At 39.3% G+C, this 16,273-nt stretch overlaps 1 protein-coding gene across 3 annotated transcripts in view; it reads left to right on the top strand.

Annotated features, from left to right (window-relative positions):
• The window catches only part of CCDC85A (coiled-coil domain containing 85A), a 237,219-nt gene extending 221,413 nt beyond the window's left edge, over window positions 1–15,806 (top strand). The window contains exons 4-7 of one of the 3 annotated variants that reach the window (XM_064277034.1): window positions 439–573; window positions 4,075–4,194; window positions 7,922–8,020; window positions 12,966–15,806. In XM_064277034.1, coding sequence (XP_064133104.1) covers window positions 439–573; window positions 4,075–4,194; window positions 7,922–8,020; window positions 12,966–13,055 — 444 coding nt within the window. In that variant the 3' untranslated portion in view covers window positions 13,056–15,806. The remainder of the gene's footprint in view (window positions 1–438; window positions 574–4,074; window positions 4,195–7,921; window positions 8,021–12,965) is intronic. The other 2 variants (XM_064277035.1, XM_064277033.1) reach the window with 2 other exon arrangements.
• Window positions 15,807–16,273: the final 467 nt, after the last annotated feature.

Genomic DNA, 16,273 nt, shown 5'->3' with positions numbered 1-16,273 from the left:
CCCAACTTGCGCAAAAGAATGTAGTACTCCCTATTGCAATTTGAATAATTTCTGTTAAAATTTGAAGTTATGCAGTTTTAAATACCTGCACTATTTAAGGTAATTCTCTATTTCTTACAGGTAAAACTCAAATAGAATTGCTTAAATATCTTCAAATTTTTCCTGTAATTTCTGTTTTATCATCTACCTCCTTTTGATAGTTTGAGAATATAGGTATATGTTTGCCAAAAAAAAAAGTTTTTAAAATTATTCAATCTTAGCACTCATATACAGGACTTCAGATTGTTTTCATTTTTTCCCTAGCTACAGGTGCATGCTACAGCTTGCCATTGTGGTCATTGTGGTTCATTTCATTAAGCTTCTTGTTCTATCTGCTTTCTTGAGTCTTGGGAAACAGTATTTTTCTGAGTGATTGTACCATATTGTTCCAAATATAAGGCCCCACAGAATAGAAGGCAACCTCCAACTAGAGACAGCTCAAATGTGGAGAAAGGCTGGGGGCCCAGAGCCCGGCGAGTCTTGCAGTGGTGGCAAGGGTGCCGAGGAATGGGACGATGCCTGCCCACTCTCCCGGTGAGTGAAGACAGCTCAGCTGGCTGCATTTGTTTGTGCCTAGCCAGATGGCTTCTACTGCTAGAGGAAACATTATATGGGGGGGCAGAGAACATGTGCACATACACATGAAAGAAAGTTGCTTACATGTCTCTATCTGGGGAGGGAGGACGGGAGAAGGCTTTCATCTACTAAACAGTCTTCTTCAGTGTTCTTTTTCTGGAACTGGGGGTGAACATGGGGTAACACCTGAAAAGAACAGAAGGTACCCAGGAGTTGAAAAGGCCAGTGGCCTTAAATATGGATGGTTAACACCAGCAGATGTCTCTAGGCCAGCCCAGGAAATTATTCCTTGCCCTTTAAAATTGACCGCTGGTCGTGAGGTGGTGTGTTCATTATGCAATCATTATGGCTTGAAAACCAGCAACTCTGAGGTTGGGGATTGCATTTCCAATTTAATTTTTTCCTTTTTAAAAAATATCCCTGTCTCCTAAGCCAGCCAAGTACAATTTAAATAAACAGGATTAATCTTATGGAAGTAAGTTTCAAGGAACTGTTTAAAATTGTTTTACTGGCATTTCACTCAATAGCGGATTTTTAAGAAGAGCTCAGTGCAAATGTTAGTCGAAAAAGAATATATGAATTGAGCCTAGGTGATTCTCTAATTATTGGTATGATGCTACTAAGCACATAGACAACTAACTTTTTATTTTTCAGTAACTAAACGAGATGTAATATAATGAGGTACCTGATTCTGGAGTTACAATCAAGGAAATTATTTGGCGCCCATTGGTGTCTTGGTGTACAACTTTATCAGGCCTTTGGTAACCTTCGTGGCTTCACAAAACCACGTAAAATATGAACCTTGATCTTTCTCGTTGCTTACTAGTCAATGTAATTACTAGTCAATGACAAAGCTAATCTGAAGGAGAACTCTTTCAATTCCTGAGTGATAAATTTTCACCTACTGTCTGCTCTGGGAAGGAATTTATTATAGTCTTTTTTTTTTATTTTAAGGAAACTTGTAATAAAGCAATGTTTATTTTGTTTGTTTCTAAGTAGATACGGACAGAACAGGATTCTCCTTAACTTAATCCGTTGCTATGAGTGGATTCTGACTCAGTGACCCTATAGGACAGAGTAGAACTGCTGCCCCATAAGGTTTCCAAGGAGTGGTTGGTGGATTAGAACTGCTGACCTTTTGGTTAGCAGCCGAGCTCTTAACCACCACGCCACCAGGGCTCCCCTTAACTCAAAACAATGCTAAATTGCCCGGGTGGTTTGGTTTAGGTGGGCTATTCGTCATTGATTTTAGCAATTCCTTTAAGCCCGATGCTCTAACAGATAGGGGCCCCGTGCCTAAGCAAAAGCGTGCTAGTGTTGATATATATATCTACCATTTACCAGTTCTTTGAAACAGAAGAGCTTGTCAAAAAAGTGTTTGAAAGGAAGAACTGGAAGGGAGGGTAGTCCAAAGGGGGAAGGGTTGTTGTCTGCTAAACTGGATCGCCAGTCAGAGGAAGGAAGGCCTGCAGCGGAGGGTCCCAAATGAGAGGTTTGAAGTGAACGCCACATAACCTCAGAAGCCTTTCAGAAGAGTTCATACAGGCGGCTCCAGCAGGGTATGGGAATGCGAGAAGACCAGAGTCATTCAGGGAGGAATAGCTTCAGAGCCCTGGTGACACAGTGGTTAAGAGCTCGACTGCTAACCAAAGGTTGGCAGTTCGAATCTACCATCCACTCCTTGAAAACCCTATGGGGAAGTCCTACTCTGTCCTGTAGGGTCGCTATGAGTCGTAATCAACTCGATGGCACTGGGTTTGGTTGTTTGGTTTATAACACCTTGGTTTTAGAACCATTTGATCTCTACAGAACAAAAGGATGACTCTTTGGTGGGGGTATGGTGGCTGCACCCCTTAACCATCATTAAACTTTGTATAGTCTCCCTGCTATTATTTGTATGAGTTTCTTACATTTGGTTTGAACTGAGCTGAAAATACAGGAATGCGAATTTCCTTAAAAAAAAATTTTTTTTTTTCCAGAACGAGGCAGGGCTGTTAATAATTGGCAGTCCTGTGTCACCGTCTGCTGTCCATTTACTTATCAGTAGCAACGGAGGAGAGAAGCTGGAGAGGTCCTTTACATGCCATATTCCACAGCTTCCTCTCCCTGTTAGCTAGTGAGGGTCAGGGCAGGACCTGATTCCATTGCACAGCCCTTGAGCAAAGAAAAGAATATGACCTCAGCAGACTTGGGAGATGACAAGGGGAGCCTTTAAGAACGTAGGAGGAAACAACAGTGACTAGAGGAGGGAGAAAATATTCCAAATTGGATAAATTTAATAAACTTTGTAAAAAATAAATAGAAATTGGCAGTTTCTCTCCAAATGGCGTGGTTTACAGATCACCCATACCTGTAACTGTTAATGTCCACAGCTTCTGCCTCCCTTCCCAAAAATGCACAATATAGAATCTCTCTTGTTGATGCTGGGAAAATAAGTGTCTTTGTCCTGCCTGCATGAGTTACACCTGATATGCCTCCAGCGAGTCCTTTTCAGGGGATTAGATTCACAGGATCAACTTAAATGGAGCAGTTACTAATCTATTAGTGTTACCCTAGAACAACAACAACAAAAAATGTAGATTTGTTGATGAGCAGGAATTAAAATCTCTCAGGCCTCCAAGAGTGTAATGAGCTCCATGATAACAGGCTTGGAAAATTCACACTGCACTGCTTTTTGGAGGATGCAGATAACTGCTGCTCTCTTTCTTTGCTGATTGTTAGTCTTACCCCAGGCAGCACCTAGAAGTACAGACCTCTGGGGGAAATTTCCAGTGCCTGGATGGGTGGCTGTGGTCCTCACAGATCAGATTAATCATGCCCAGACTCTGATCGCTCAGTAATTAAGTTGCCAAGTCCACAAAATGGTACATATATACAATTTTTTCGGTCTTAAAAAGATGAGAAAGTAAGAAAAGCCTTTTTTAAAGAAGATGTTGTGTTTTGTTAAATACCTTTGGAAAATATGCCAGCATACTCCATTGGATATCCTTCCCTTGAAGAAGCGTTTAGTAAGAGACACAGTTTCTCCAGAACAAGAAGACGACATGTTTGCATTTTCTGGGACACATGAAATATGGCATTTGGCTTGCTGAGTGAGCATGTTTCACTCAGCTATGGAGTAACTCATGAGTTCCCTACTCTTGAATATCTTTAAGTTTCAAAAATCATTCTCGAAATGTTCTTAATGGCCATTCCCTGGGGGACATTGCTGGTTTGGTGAATAAGAGATGACACTTGGATGCGCATAGAGATGGCTCTTGGTTAAGTTTTCTTGCTGGACATGCAGACAGCAAGTATATTCCAATTAACAGGTCAACAGCATCTTAGGATAGACCAGCTTAGAAAAAAATCAACAAAATGGCTAATTTTCATTTGGCAGTGAAATTGAATATTGAATGACATCTATGTAGTTATAAACAGCTTTTGTTTTAATAACAAAGTTGTTGATTTTCTACTAAGGGTTCTTTTAGGTTGTCATCAGGGGCTGATGGGAGTAACAGCTCAGCCAGCTCTCCAGCTAGCTTCAGTGGACATACCACCCCTTCTCAGCAGCCTGAACCCGTGGTACATTCTCTTAAGGTAACCAAATGCGTGCAACCGTATTTCTGGGACTTCAGTTGTGTTGTGGCTTGTTTGCTGTAGTCTGGTAGCGTTCACGGTCTTGCTTTAATCATAGACACTTTTTGTTGTTGTTGTTGACTCCTTATGGTGTAAGTTTTCTATCTTAATTTTTGAAGTATGACTTTAATTTTTTTAAAAACGTAAATATGGGCTTTACTTACGGTTGAATCTCTAACTTCATCATTTTGCTTTGAGTACTGTGATTCATCTCTCTCTGCATCGAAGTAGAAGTCTGATGTGCACGTATACCCGTATGTGTGAAATCTTGTAGGTATTTTATGTGCAGTGTCTGTAGCATGGATGTCTTCAAATATAGGGAGTTAATAAGGAAGGATATTGGCCACAGTAAGGAAGGATACCGTATTTTTCTTTCTTTATGCAATTACAGTGCTTTGTACAGCTTACTAAAAGAAAATAAACAAAAACCTACCCTTTCCCCCTTGCATAGAAATTGGATAATAAAACTCCACTTAGTGCTCCTTTATAGAGTATTAGAAAATCAATATATGGTTTTATACATCCAGCTAATTTATTTTTTACTTTTACTTCAGGTTCTGCAGCAACTTGAACAAAGGTCTGGTTGACACGTATCATTTGCCTATTTTATTGATAATGAGCTTCCCAGACAAGTAAATAATAAACAACATAGAGAAAATGAATAATAAACAGTATACGTATTTATCTGTCTAAGACGAGAAGCTGACTAGGCAATAAAAATCATCTTTAAAATATTGGCAGTTCCTTGAAATTGTATCCGTTCCAAAATATGAAATACTGACTGATCTTCAAATTTATCTCAAATTCCTAACAGGTAGCTTTGATCAACCCTTTCTGAGCCATAAGGTGGATAAAGTGCTTCAGGCCCACTCTTGCCACAGAAGTTTCAAAACTTTTCTCAGTGTTGTTTTGGCTTCAGAATGGTTTATTATCAGAAAGAGGGTATGCTCTTTCTGTAGCCTGCGTTTAACACCTATAAGTAGGCGAGAGCTTTGAAATGTTTATTTGATTTTGAGACCATTTGTTTTTGAGCATACGATTTAGCTCCCTGATTAAGTTTTGCTTTAGCTCATATCGGAAACCCTGGTGGTGCAGTGGTTAAGTGCCATGGCTGCTAACCAAGAGGTCGGCAGTTCAAATCCACCAGGCGCTCCTTGGAAACTATACGGTGCAGTTCTACTCTGTCCTGTAGGGTTGCTATGAGTTGGAATCGACTCGACAGCAGTGGGTTTGGTTTTGGGTTTTTTTTTTTAGCTTGTATCAACATGAGTTTGCATCTCCCAAACATATATTGACTGCTGATGAGGGAACCAGAACCCTGCTAAGTGCCCAGTGGCGAAGCACTTGGCCTTTCCTGCCTTGATCGGGTTAGTTCACAATGTTGTGATTAATTCGAGGGAAGGCACACCAGCCTGAGAGGCACCTCCCTGCATCTGGTGGGTGCTGGCTGATGGAATGATGAATATCATGCCGTCTGCAAAGGCATTTCAATGAACTGTAGCAGAAATCAAGTGCCAGCTATCTGAAAAGCACTTTAGAAATGGAAAATGCACAGAGATTGGCTTCACTCTTGTAGTATGATAGAGTCTGCACATACTCCAAAGCGAGACATTGACCTACTTTTCAAACTGTTTGACAGTCATTTCAGCCTGTTGCCTTATTAAGTGGCAAATACAGTTTGAATCAGATCAGCATCGTGAGCCGCGTTGCAGTCTTTCCCAAATTTCTCAGTTCAGCTCTTCGTACGGCCTAAAAGGAAGGGAAGAGCAAGAAGGAACTCCTCAGTTTCCTCTTAACTTGTTCTCTAATTTTCTCAGAAAATTTTACCTCATGAGAGTGAGATATTACGTTATAATCAAACACTTATGTTTACTTGGCTGGCAGCTGGGTGATACTGTGCCACTGAGGCATCTTTATTGGCTAACTGGAGGCTCTTGAAAATAGAATGTGTTTGCTTCCATGCGTTAACTGGGTCATGAAGTAGAAATATGTGCAGATATAGTCTATGGGAAATGCAGCTTAAGAAGATCTCAATGTAGAAACTAAAACATGGCTATTCGGTAAGTTTCGTTGTTAACCGCCACCAGTCTAGAGCTGATTTATATCGTGAGGGTTTTCTCTCCTGAAAGGAATAATCAGAACAATGGCTCAGCAAAGTTTCCCATCTTCTGGTGGATTCCAAAGAAAACTCTAGGCTTTAACAAACCGTATGGTGGTAGTTTAGAGGGCAGGAGTGTTGTAAATCAACGTGAGAAATTAGCCAACTTGTAATAACAGCACATTTTTCTTGCTTTAAAATTCATGATAAATATTAATTGGAGCTTCACTTCATTTGGTAGAAATTAACTGAGTTGAAATACACTTCTGAGGTGCATTATAAATCAAATTTGTAGGCAAATGAGCTTGTTGGAGGAGCTGTTTAAGTTCACTGAGCACAGTCAATAATTTCCTCTAAGTATGTAAAGACTGTAAAAGACTGTAGTCTGTGGCTAGCGCCAGAGGTAGGCTTTCATTTACTGCTGCCATACCCTGCCTTAAAGACGCGGTGTCTCTATGGCAATAATGGCTAGGAGTTTTGAACGAACAGGAGAGTTGCGTATGAATTAGATTATTCATGACAGTTCAAGTCTAGCAAATGCCAGTGTAGTCTCAGATCATGTCTCAGAACTTGAAAAGAAGGGCTCTTATCATGCTCAAGTCATTTATTTTGGCTCTTCTGTTCCACGGTGCAAATTCTCAGGGTTCACATCTAGATATGGCTGTCAGCATTGACCGGAACATTAACAGAACCAAGTAGACCGGCAGTGTCCCAGGTCAGTGTGGATTCTATAGGTGAATTTAGAAAAAAGCATTAGGTTTTGTACGCTACATTAATGGCTTGGTTTATAAACTGCTGGCTATAGAGAAAAATAACAAACACCAGTCATGGCCAAAGTTTTGTCCCTTATTGTACTATAGGAAGTTATGATGTGAGCACTGGACAGATATTGTTAAAGGAATATTATGTCCAACCCATTTAGGGATAATTCAGAGAAGTGGAAACATAGGTCTTTAAAACAGCTTAAAAGCATCTCTGCCCCAAATACTCTAAGGAAAAATATTTAAAGGAATCGCTCAGATATTTTCACTACAAGGAGTCAGTGCTTCTCCATAAGATCTGTCTCTATATTCCTTTCTTAGCTCCCTGGATAATGCTAACCAGAATTGCTATGTACATATTACTGACTGCTTTCACTTGTCCCTACCATCTATTTCGGTCATCTTTTCTATAGGCCATGTCTACGTATCATTTGGACTGTTTGGCATATAGCTAATTATATTGCTCATCATTACATTGGAGCAAAAGGTACTGACTGCCTCTACATGGCTGACACTCTCAGGTTATCTTAATGACCAAATTAACTAAATGCATCTAATTATTGTAGACACTAGCACTTCAGTTGACCATCAGCGATACAATAGACTGCCTATAAATGGGCATTTGAAAATCATGTAGAATTGATCCCACATAGGTGTCAAGGGCAATTAACTATTTCAAAGATTTTGCCATATACCACTCCACTCTGATATGCAGACACGGAGAAAACTATAGGTTTTATGAAGTGGAGCTCCTTGATGGTTTTTTCATAACTAACAATTTTTTTTTTTTCCCCGTGTGAAATTTGCTTTTCTTTTTCAACAAATCCAGGTCTTGGATGTTCAGGAAACTATAGATCGTCAGCAGGGTAAAGAGTATGAACATGACCTTAGTGAGACAGAAAAAGCTATAGTCAGAGAAATGTGCAATGTAAGTTTTAATGTGCTTTATTGTGTATTCTGTGTTGAAGCCTCATCATAGCTAAGTCACTGCTTTACAAATAACTACTTTTTAAAATGCCGACCAAATGCCTTTATATTTTTATATGCAAAGGACAGCATTTTCCTTTGTTTTTATCTGTAGTATGTATTTGGTAACACAATAACATGTTATAAAATATTCAGGTCATACATGATCAGCCAATTCTGTATTTCAGAATGACCTCTGAAAGTTTCTAAATATTAAACATATCATCTAAAGTATCGTGGTACTAACTTTGATAAATGAGTTTCTCTTTCATGTTTTAAAAAAGTTCCTTAAAGGTGATTGTTTAAAAACCTGTGGTACAACAACACCCACAGCCTTTTTCGGATTAATTTTTAACTATACTTGAAAAAAAAATCAACACCTTAACAGATAGTCTTGCTTTGTCCTTCACATATGATATATGTGCTTCATGTCATTCAAAGTATTATCTTTACCTGTCAGTGATTGATGTCAGTAAGGTGAGATAGATAAGTATGAACCTAAGAGATAATTTTTAAAAAAAAACCATTGCTGTAGTGTCAATTCTGACTCAGAGCAGCCCTGCAGGACAGAGTAGAATTGCCCCAAAGAGTTTCCAAGGAGCACCTGGTGGATTCCAACTGTTGACCTTTTGGTTAGCAGCCGTAGCACTTAACCACTACTCACGCCACCAGGGTTTCCAAGAGATAATGTTTAAAACCAAACCTAACCCACTGCCCTCGAGTCGATTCCCACTCATAGTGACCCTACGGGACGGAGTAGAACTGCCCCATAGAGTTTCCAAGGAGCGCCTGGCGGATTCGAGCTGCCGACCTCTCGGTTAGCAGCCGTAGCACTTAACCACTACGCCACCAGTTAGACAACCAGAAATCTATGCACGAAGTCAAAGCGGAACACAGTAAAAAACTGACGTGTTATTTATGTAATCATGAATGTGATTTGGATTTTATTATTAATCCCTGACTAAATTTTAATTATTTGAGTAACATACATGGGATGCATCATTTAATCAAGAATAATAAGATTTGTGAAGCTTATTAAAGAGCTAAATGGAATATTGTAGAGGAAACCATTTGTTAAATGCAAGAAGTCATGGCAGAGTATATTAAGCCTTGGTTTTAATTGGCTTTATATTATACTTTTATCCTCAGGTTTTTTCCTCCCTTATGATTTCGAAATTGCTTAGAAATACCCTTCAGCTTTAAGTCTATTAGGACCAGATAGTCTCAGACATTTACTTACATGCCTTCTCAAGGTGTTCTTGGAATCTAGTACATGTTGCTTGATAAGTCCCGTGGGCATTTTATATGTCCTGGTGGCACACTGGTTAAGAGCTATGGCTGCTAAACAAGAGGTCTGCAGTTCGAATCCACCAGCTGCTCCTTGGAAACCCTGTGGGGCAGTTCTACTCTGTCCTGTAGGGTCACTGTGAGTTCGAGTTGACTCGACAGCAACAGGTTTGGTTTTTTGGTTTAGGGAGAGAGTTATAGTCTTTTGCTTGCTGTGTTGTTGCTGCCCTTTTTTTTTTTTTTTGCAACCCTTTCAAAGTTGTTTTTCTTTCCTGCATATCTGTTTTTGTCTGTTTTCAAAAGGTCACTAGTTCTAAATATCATAATTTTCTAAATGCACCACTGTTGACCTTCTGTAGCTTTTCAGCTTGTTCTGAAGGTTTTCAATTTGCATATTTCCCGCAGATTAATTTAAAAAATAGAGCCACACCCCTAGTAACGTCTGCTGCTTCTCATCTGTTGGTTCTGGAATGAGGAATGAATTTCAGTCCATGGGAACTGGAGAACAGGATGGCACCATAGAGATCATCCCACGGCGGTCCTTCACAGTAGAGTGTGGAGCTCCTTAGTAATTCAGAAGCGTGGTTCCACCCCAGACCATGGGCAATTCGAATATGAACCCCTAGGTAGCAACCCCAATACCCACATTTTCTGTTGAAGAAACTAAGAACCAGAAAAATTCATGTTACTTGCTCAAACTATTCACTGAAGAAAAATGAAGTCAGGAGTCTACCCAGCTATTCTTTTTGGACCAGTGCTTTCCACTTCCCCAAGTCAAGTATCCCTCTGGAGGCTTCCATTCTCATTCCTAAATAAAGAAAAGCACTGGTTCCGGGGGAAGGCGGCGGGGGGAGCTGTCTCCATTGTGCCAGAATTGTTTCTCTTTCTTTTTACTTGAGATTTTTAGATGTTAGAAAATGTATTTATTAGTCACAAAAGAGACCTAGTACTGGATTGGGTCTTGATTAATTTTACATTGATCTTTTTGTTTGCCTGTATTTCCAAAAGAATGCTGCACAAGCCACCAGACAATGTTGTGGTTGTTGTTCTTCCTATTTATGATGTTTTTAGAAAGCCAGCAGCTCACCCTGATTGTTTACCTTCAAATGTTCTCCAGGGCACCCTTGCTAACTGCCCACTTCTATCTTAGACCCTCAGAATTTGAGGAAAAGATGCCAGAGAACCCAAATCTCACTCTTAGCGCTCTTACATTTGGAAACTACTTAAAAGTCAAGGGAAACAAGTGGTGATTTACAATAAAAGTGATGTCACCATATGAATTATATGAACACAGAAAGTAGTGAATACTGGAGAATAAAGAAAAATGCAGACTGCAATGTGGTTTCGTAGAGAACTAATTTCTTAGAAACTAGCTAAGATTCTGAAGTCTTGGTTCATGCTAGAGGAACACCGTGTTTTCATAGCAATGATACAGAAATGTAGTGTATCTTAGGACCTGAGAGAGGCTCTAAGACTTATGTAGATCTCAGGATAATAGAAATTTTGCCGTGGGCCCTGGTGTTCCTCCTGGAGATATGTCATTGATGTTTATAAGGTGAAAAGACTCTTATCCACAACACCACCATGTTGGTTATAAGCATGGCATGCTTTTAGTCTCTTCCCAAATGGCAGTATAGAAGCAAACGCACTGCCCTCTATGAAATAATAAACCTATCTGTAGTAACGATTTAATTTACGCTTGGCTGTTTGACTCTTGCATATTCCCTGAGGACAGCTGACATGCTTGACTGGTCATTTCAGCCACAGTCTCAAAGACAACCTGTTATGCTTTTTTTAGTCGACAAGTCACAATGCCACCTTGGTATCATTTGCTTGTTCCAGAGTTCTGTCTTCTGTTAGTTTTCTTTCACCACATACTAACATGTGGATTACAGCCCATTGCATATAATAATTGAATACTTGAGGAGCAATTGTACTTTTGAGTTGGAACCCTCTAATGCTGTGTGTTTTTGATCCTTGGGAGGCCTTTGATTTCATCCTCTGCTTATAGACCAGACCACACTCAAAGCATCTTGGGTAGATATAGTTGTAGATACCATTTAAGGACTAGAAAGGGAAAGTCCTGAGCATCCCTTGGCTTCCTGATTCAGTCTTTGTACCTCTTCACATTCAGTTTACCAAGAAATGAGGCTTTTCCAACACCCTTGTGTACAGCTTGAGCTGTCCATTGAAACATATTTAAGAACCATACTATTCAAATACAATTCCCGTCAAGTGTACCAGAACATCACTAGCCATAGTGGTATCTGCCGAAATATAGAAACTAATAGTTCCATTGGCTTAGCAATGCAGGTAGACAAGAATCCTGTATTCCTACTTTACTACTCTAAATAGTATTGGGTTTCCCTGGTGTATCCCCCTCTATTGAAAAGCAAAACAAACAGAACAGTTTAAGAATAATTAATGAACCAACTAGTTTTGTGTTCATGTTAGAGCAATGCAAACTTTTATGGAACTATTCAATTTGAACATAATTCTTACAGTGAAACACTCCGTAAGGGTTAGGGATGTAGCTCTGTGTGTGTGTGTGTGTGTTTGCTTGCACACGTGTGTGTTTCAGTTAATGTTAGTATATTGGGATATCATTGATAAGGTCAGTGGTTTTACTTTTACCCTTATATTATTTATCTCCCCTCTTTCTAATTCCTCTCTGAAATGGTCCAGTTTTTCACATGCTACTATTGTATCTCTTTCAATGATCCCTGAATCTGTACTTATCTTTGCCTTGCCTTTGGGCGCTTTCCATTTTGGAAATCTGTGAGCACATACTGTTTGATGGCTAAGATTTATGATGACCAGAAGCCCCTCACCTTGCAGGGAAAGCCAGTGTCCCTTTCAGAATTGATTAGTGGCTCTAATGCTACCCACTCAGGACTTAACTTTAGCTGCAGAACAAAAGCTCCTTCATTTTGCTCAGTACATTAGCACTTTGATTTCCTTCGTTGTAGGCATATAATAGAGGAACCAGGATGAGCTACCTCAGGGCGTTTAATCCTGCTACACACTAGGTCACCTTGGGAGCTTTTGAAAAGCCCAGATGCCCAGGTCTCACTTCCACCAGTGGAGTCAGAGTCCCTGAGGTTGGTGTTTACTATTGACGAGTTCCCTAATACCTAGTGTGCAGCCAGGGTTGAGAGCCACTGACCTAACTAAGGAGCCCTGGTGGTGTAGTGTTTAAGAGCTCAGGCTGCTGACCAAAAGGTCAGAAGTTCAAATCCACCAGCTGCTCCTTGGAAACCCTATGGGGCAGTTCTACTCTGTCCTATAGGGTCACTGCCGGTCGTAATTGGCTTGACGGCACACAACAACCACCTAACTAGGGGAAGTTGGTGCATCACTCGTTAATTTTGACCCTGGTTGCTAATAAAGCATGGCGGTCCCGTGTCCTGAGCAGTTCTTGCGATACAGAAGTTTGCCATCACATTTTATTTTGTCTGCGTTTGCACACTCATTCGTGTGGGTATTCTGTCTCTTGTCTTCACATCCTGCTTTCATAGTTTTCCCTAAAAAAGCATATCACACGTCTCTCAGCTTATCACACGTCTCTTTGTGGAAGGGGACAATTAAGATGCTCAGTTTTATTCTTTTTTTTTTTTAAGGTTGTGTGGAAGAAACTTGGCGATGCTGCAGGTTCGTGTCCTGGAATTAGGCAACATTTGTCAGGAAACCAGTACAAAGGACCAATGTGAGAAGCACTCGCCTTCAAACATGAGATCATCACTGCCAGAGAGAGATAAAAAAAAAGAAGAAAAGAGTGGATTTCCACAAACCTGGACTCGTGAAATAACATGGAGTGATTGTACATTGCACATAGTTCCCCTCTAAAACCGTTAGTCAACATCTCCAATCTAGCTGGTATTTCGCATCTCTCACTTCGATGTCCACAACCGTCGATCTCAACTTAGATTTGAAAATCACCTTTTTCTTGTCAATATGTTCATTAGAACTAAAAGTTTCTGACTCCCCAGATCTAAGATTGTACCTGGGAATCCTGCATGATGGGGAGAGTCCAGTGGAACCTCAGTAATTGTGATAGATTTAACTCATTGCATACAACGGTAGGAGTTTCTACCATGTTGTGTTGATGGTAAGAAGGAATTTCTTCCAGCTTCCCAAATTTCAGTCAACAAAATAGTACTTCCTGATGCATAATTAATTTTAGTGCAAGATAAGGTTAGGTTTTTGGGTTTTTGTATTGTTTTGAGGTGCTAAAAATACCATATAAATTCCCCTTACCAGCTAGAAGAGTAGCAAGACTGTATAGAGTGCTTATCAGAGAGTACCATTTATTTCAATTGATCAAAATAAATACATCTTCTATTTTCTTTTAATTTTGATGAATACGCTCATAAAGACACACCTTGAGGACATAGGAACCTCCAGATTCATTCAATATACCCATCGATGTTAATAGTAACAATTTCAAATAAAAAATAAGCAAACATAATTTTTCTAGAGGTTTCCAATGGTGAGATGTCAATTTCTACAATTTAGTTTCTAGACATGCTGTTATATTTAATAAACTTTATGTAAACTTTAAAATATTGCACTGCATTTATGAAAAATAAAAAGCTTTCTTTGGCTACTGCGGCTGTCTAACGCTGTAGGAAACTAGCGCATGTCCTTCATTATTGAGGCTAAAAGCTCTTGTTCAGATTGCTTGAGGTTTGAAAAAAGGCGTGCTAGCTTTGCTTAGTTTCTTATTTTTGCTATATATACATAAATATATATAAAACGCTAGACTGTGTGTGTTGGAAATGCTACGATAGGTATTTTGTGTTTATCCAAATGCAATGATAGTTTCTTGTATGAATGTGCAAGGCCTGTGACAGAATGCTGCTGAGTTTTTATTGTAGTTTAAAAATTATACAAGTAGGAATGCAACAATTCCCAGTTGTCAGGTTTCTTCTAAATTGCTCAGATTTGATCCATAGCATATATACTCTGTTGTTGTTGATGTTGTTTTTTAAAACGAGCTTATTACAGGATGTATTAATTATCATTGGTGGAAGAATGTAAAGGGATTTGGTTCTACTTTAGAAACACGTTACTGTGGTGAGAAACCAGCCCTCTGTTCTCAGAAAATATTTATGAATTAATTTACTCTAGAAATATCTATGGTAATTGGGTTGCCATTTAAGCCAATCTTTCTTTTAAAATGTTATGTATTTTTTAAATGTTATTACTCTGTAGAAGAAAATTGCTTGCCGTATTTACACCTTCTCTTGCAGAAAAGCTTCATCCTTAAATTGTTGTATTCCTATACTCTGAAGACACTTAAAACAAGGTTTTGTGCCTGCGGCAGAGCCTGCAGAAGCTAATACAAGAGACACTGGTCTTTTGACAAAATACTTGTGTAAATTTTGATACTGTATTAAAACTATTTTTTTAAAGTTCTGCATAAAATTGAGTATCAAGTATATGTGTTCACCTTAGCAATGATAATAAATTATTTAATCTCACAGTGTTTTCCTTTTTTCTTTTTCCTTCTTCAAAATGTTTTTCCTAAATTGAGTAGATTTCTAATAGTCATTGGATATCACGATGCTCCTGTGTGATGGTGGTTAGGACACTATTACAGATGATTCATTATTTTAAATGTAAAACAAAGGCGTGTTTTTAAATGTGAGCCCTGATGGCTGAACAGTTAAAGCGCTTGGCTGCTAACTGAAAAGTCAGAGGTTCGAACCCACCACTCGCTTGGTGAGAGAAAAGACTTGGCAATCTGTTCCCATGAAGATTATAGCCTAGGAAACCCTATGGGGAAGTTCTCCTTTGTCCTATACGGTTTCTAGGAGTTGGAATCCACTCGATGGAACAACAATAACACACAAAAAAGGGGGAATTTTCAGAGATTCCTCAGTTCACATTGTTTTCCATTATAAAGTAGTTTAAAATGTAGAGTGATGTGTATCTTTAAAATTAGTTTTGACATATAAAATGTCTGCTTGTTCTTTTAATTCGTGTAGATTTAAGTATAATTTCATCCAATTATTGTTATTAAATTGTTGCTATTATTATTAAAACCAACATCAGAAAGAAATACACTGGAAAGCTAATATCGGCTAAAGAAACGGACAACCTACACTCTGTATTGAAGAAGTTTGCGCATTATTGGGGAAAGGTAGAATGTAGAAATATGACCAAGACCTAAGAACATCAATAGGAAACACACACACACGCACAAACACTCAGAGAGAGAACACACACACCCTTCTTTGTAAGCAGTGATGAGACTGTAATGAGGCTTCCTACACTTAAAAAGAGCACTAAATAACAGAGTAGATGGACAGCCCAAAGCCTGAATCTTGCCACTACTCAGTAGACTTATCAATCACTGTGAGTGGCATCACTCTCTCAGGTGGCCAGCCTAACAGTTTATGATCTCATTTTCCCTGGGACAGGGGTTAATTTACATATCTTGGCAGAATATTTTTACCAGCCTTGAAGCTGATAGACTGATGATCAGAGTCTAAGGTTTTTAAATGAAGGTTTTTTAACTTTCTAGCTCATGCTCAAGGCACTGCCCAAAAAGCAAATCGACTTACGTGACATCTCGTAAAATGCTCACAGTCTTGATTGATTTGATGAACCTTTAATGAATGGATGACTGCCACTCCCATATAAATAGACTTGGCCCTGGTCCCTGAATTGTGCTTACTCTCAAGACATACATGGAACAGTGGTGTCTTGGATGTCAGCTGGGGCTTCTTTGTCTTTGACGTCTATATATGACCCCTTAAACATCCAATTTCATGATCAAAGGACTCTGTAAGCCTCCTAATGACTTCTGCTAATTTCTAGAGTTTGCACTCTTGTGATAAGCATTCCTGTTGCCTTCACCTCAGGGGGCAAAGTGATTTCTCCATTGAATACCTCGACAGCCATTCCTGCAAAGGATCTGCTC

The sequence above is a fragment of the Loxodonta africana genome, chromosome 26, assembly GCF_030014295.1.
Source record: "Loxodonta africana isolate mLoxAfr1 chromosome 26, mLoxAfr1.hap2, whole genome shotgun sequence".
NCBI classification, from domain to species: domain Eukaryota; kingdom Metazoa; phylum Chordata; class Mammalia; order Proboscidea; family Elephantidae; genus Loxodonta; species Loxodonta africana.
Note: the sequence above shows the minus strand (reverse complement) of the source record. Positions and strands in the feature narration are given on the sequence as shown.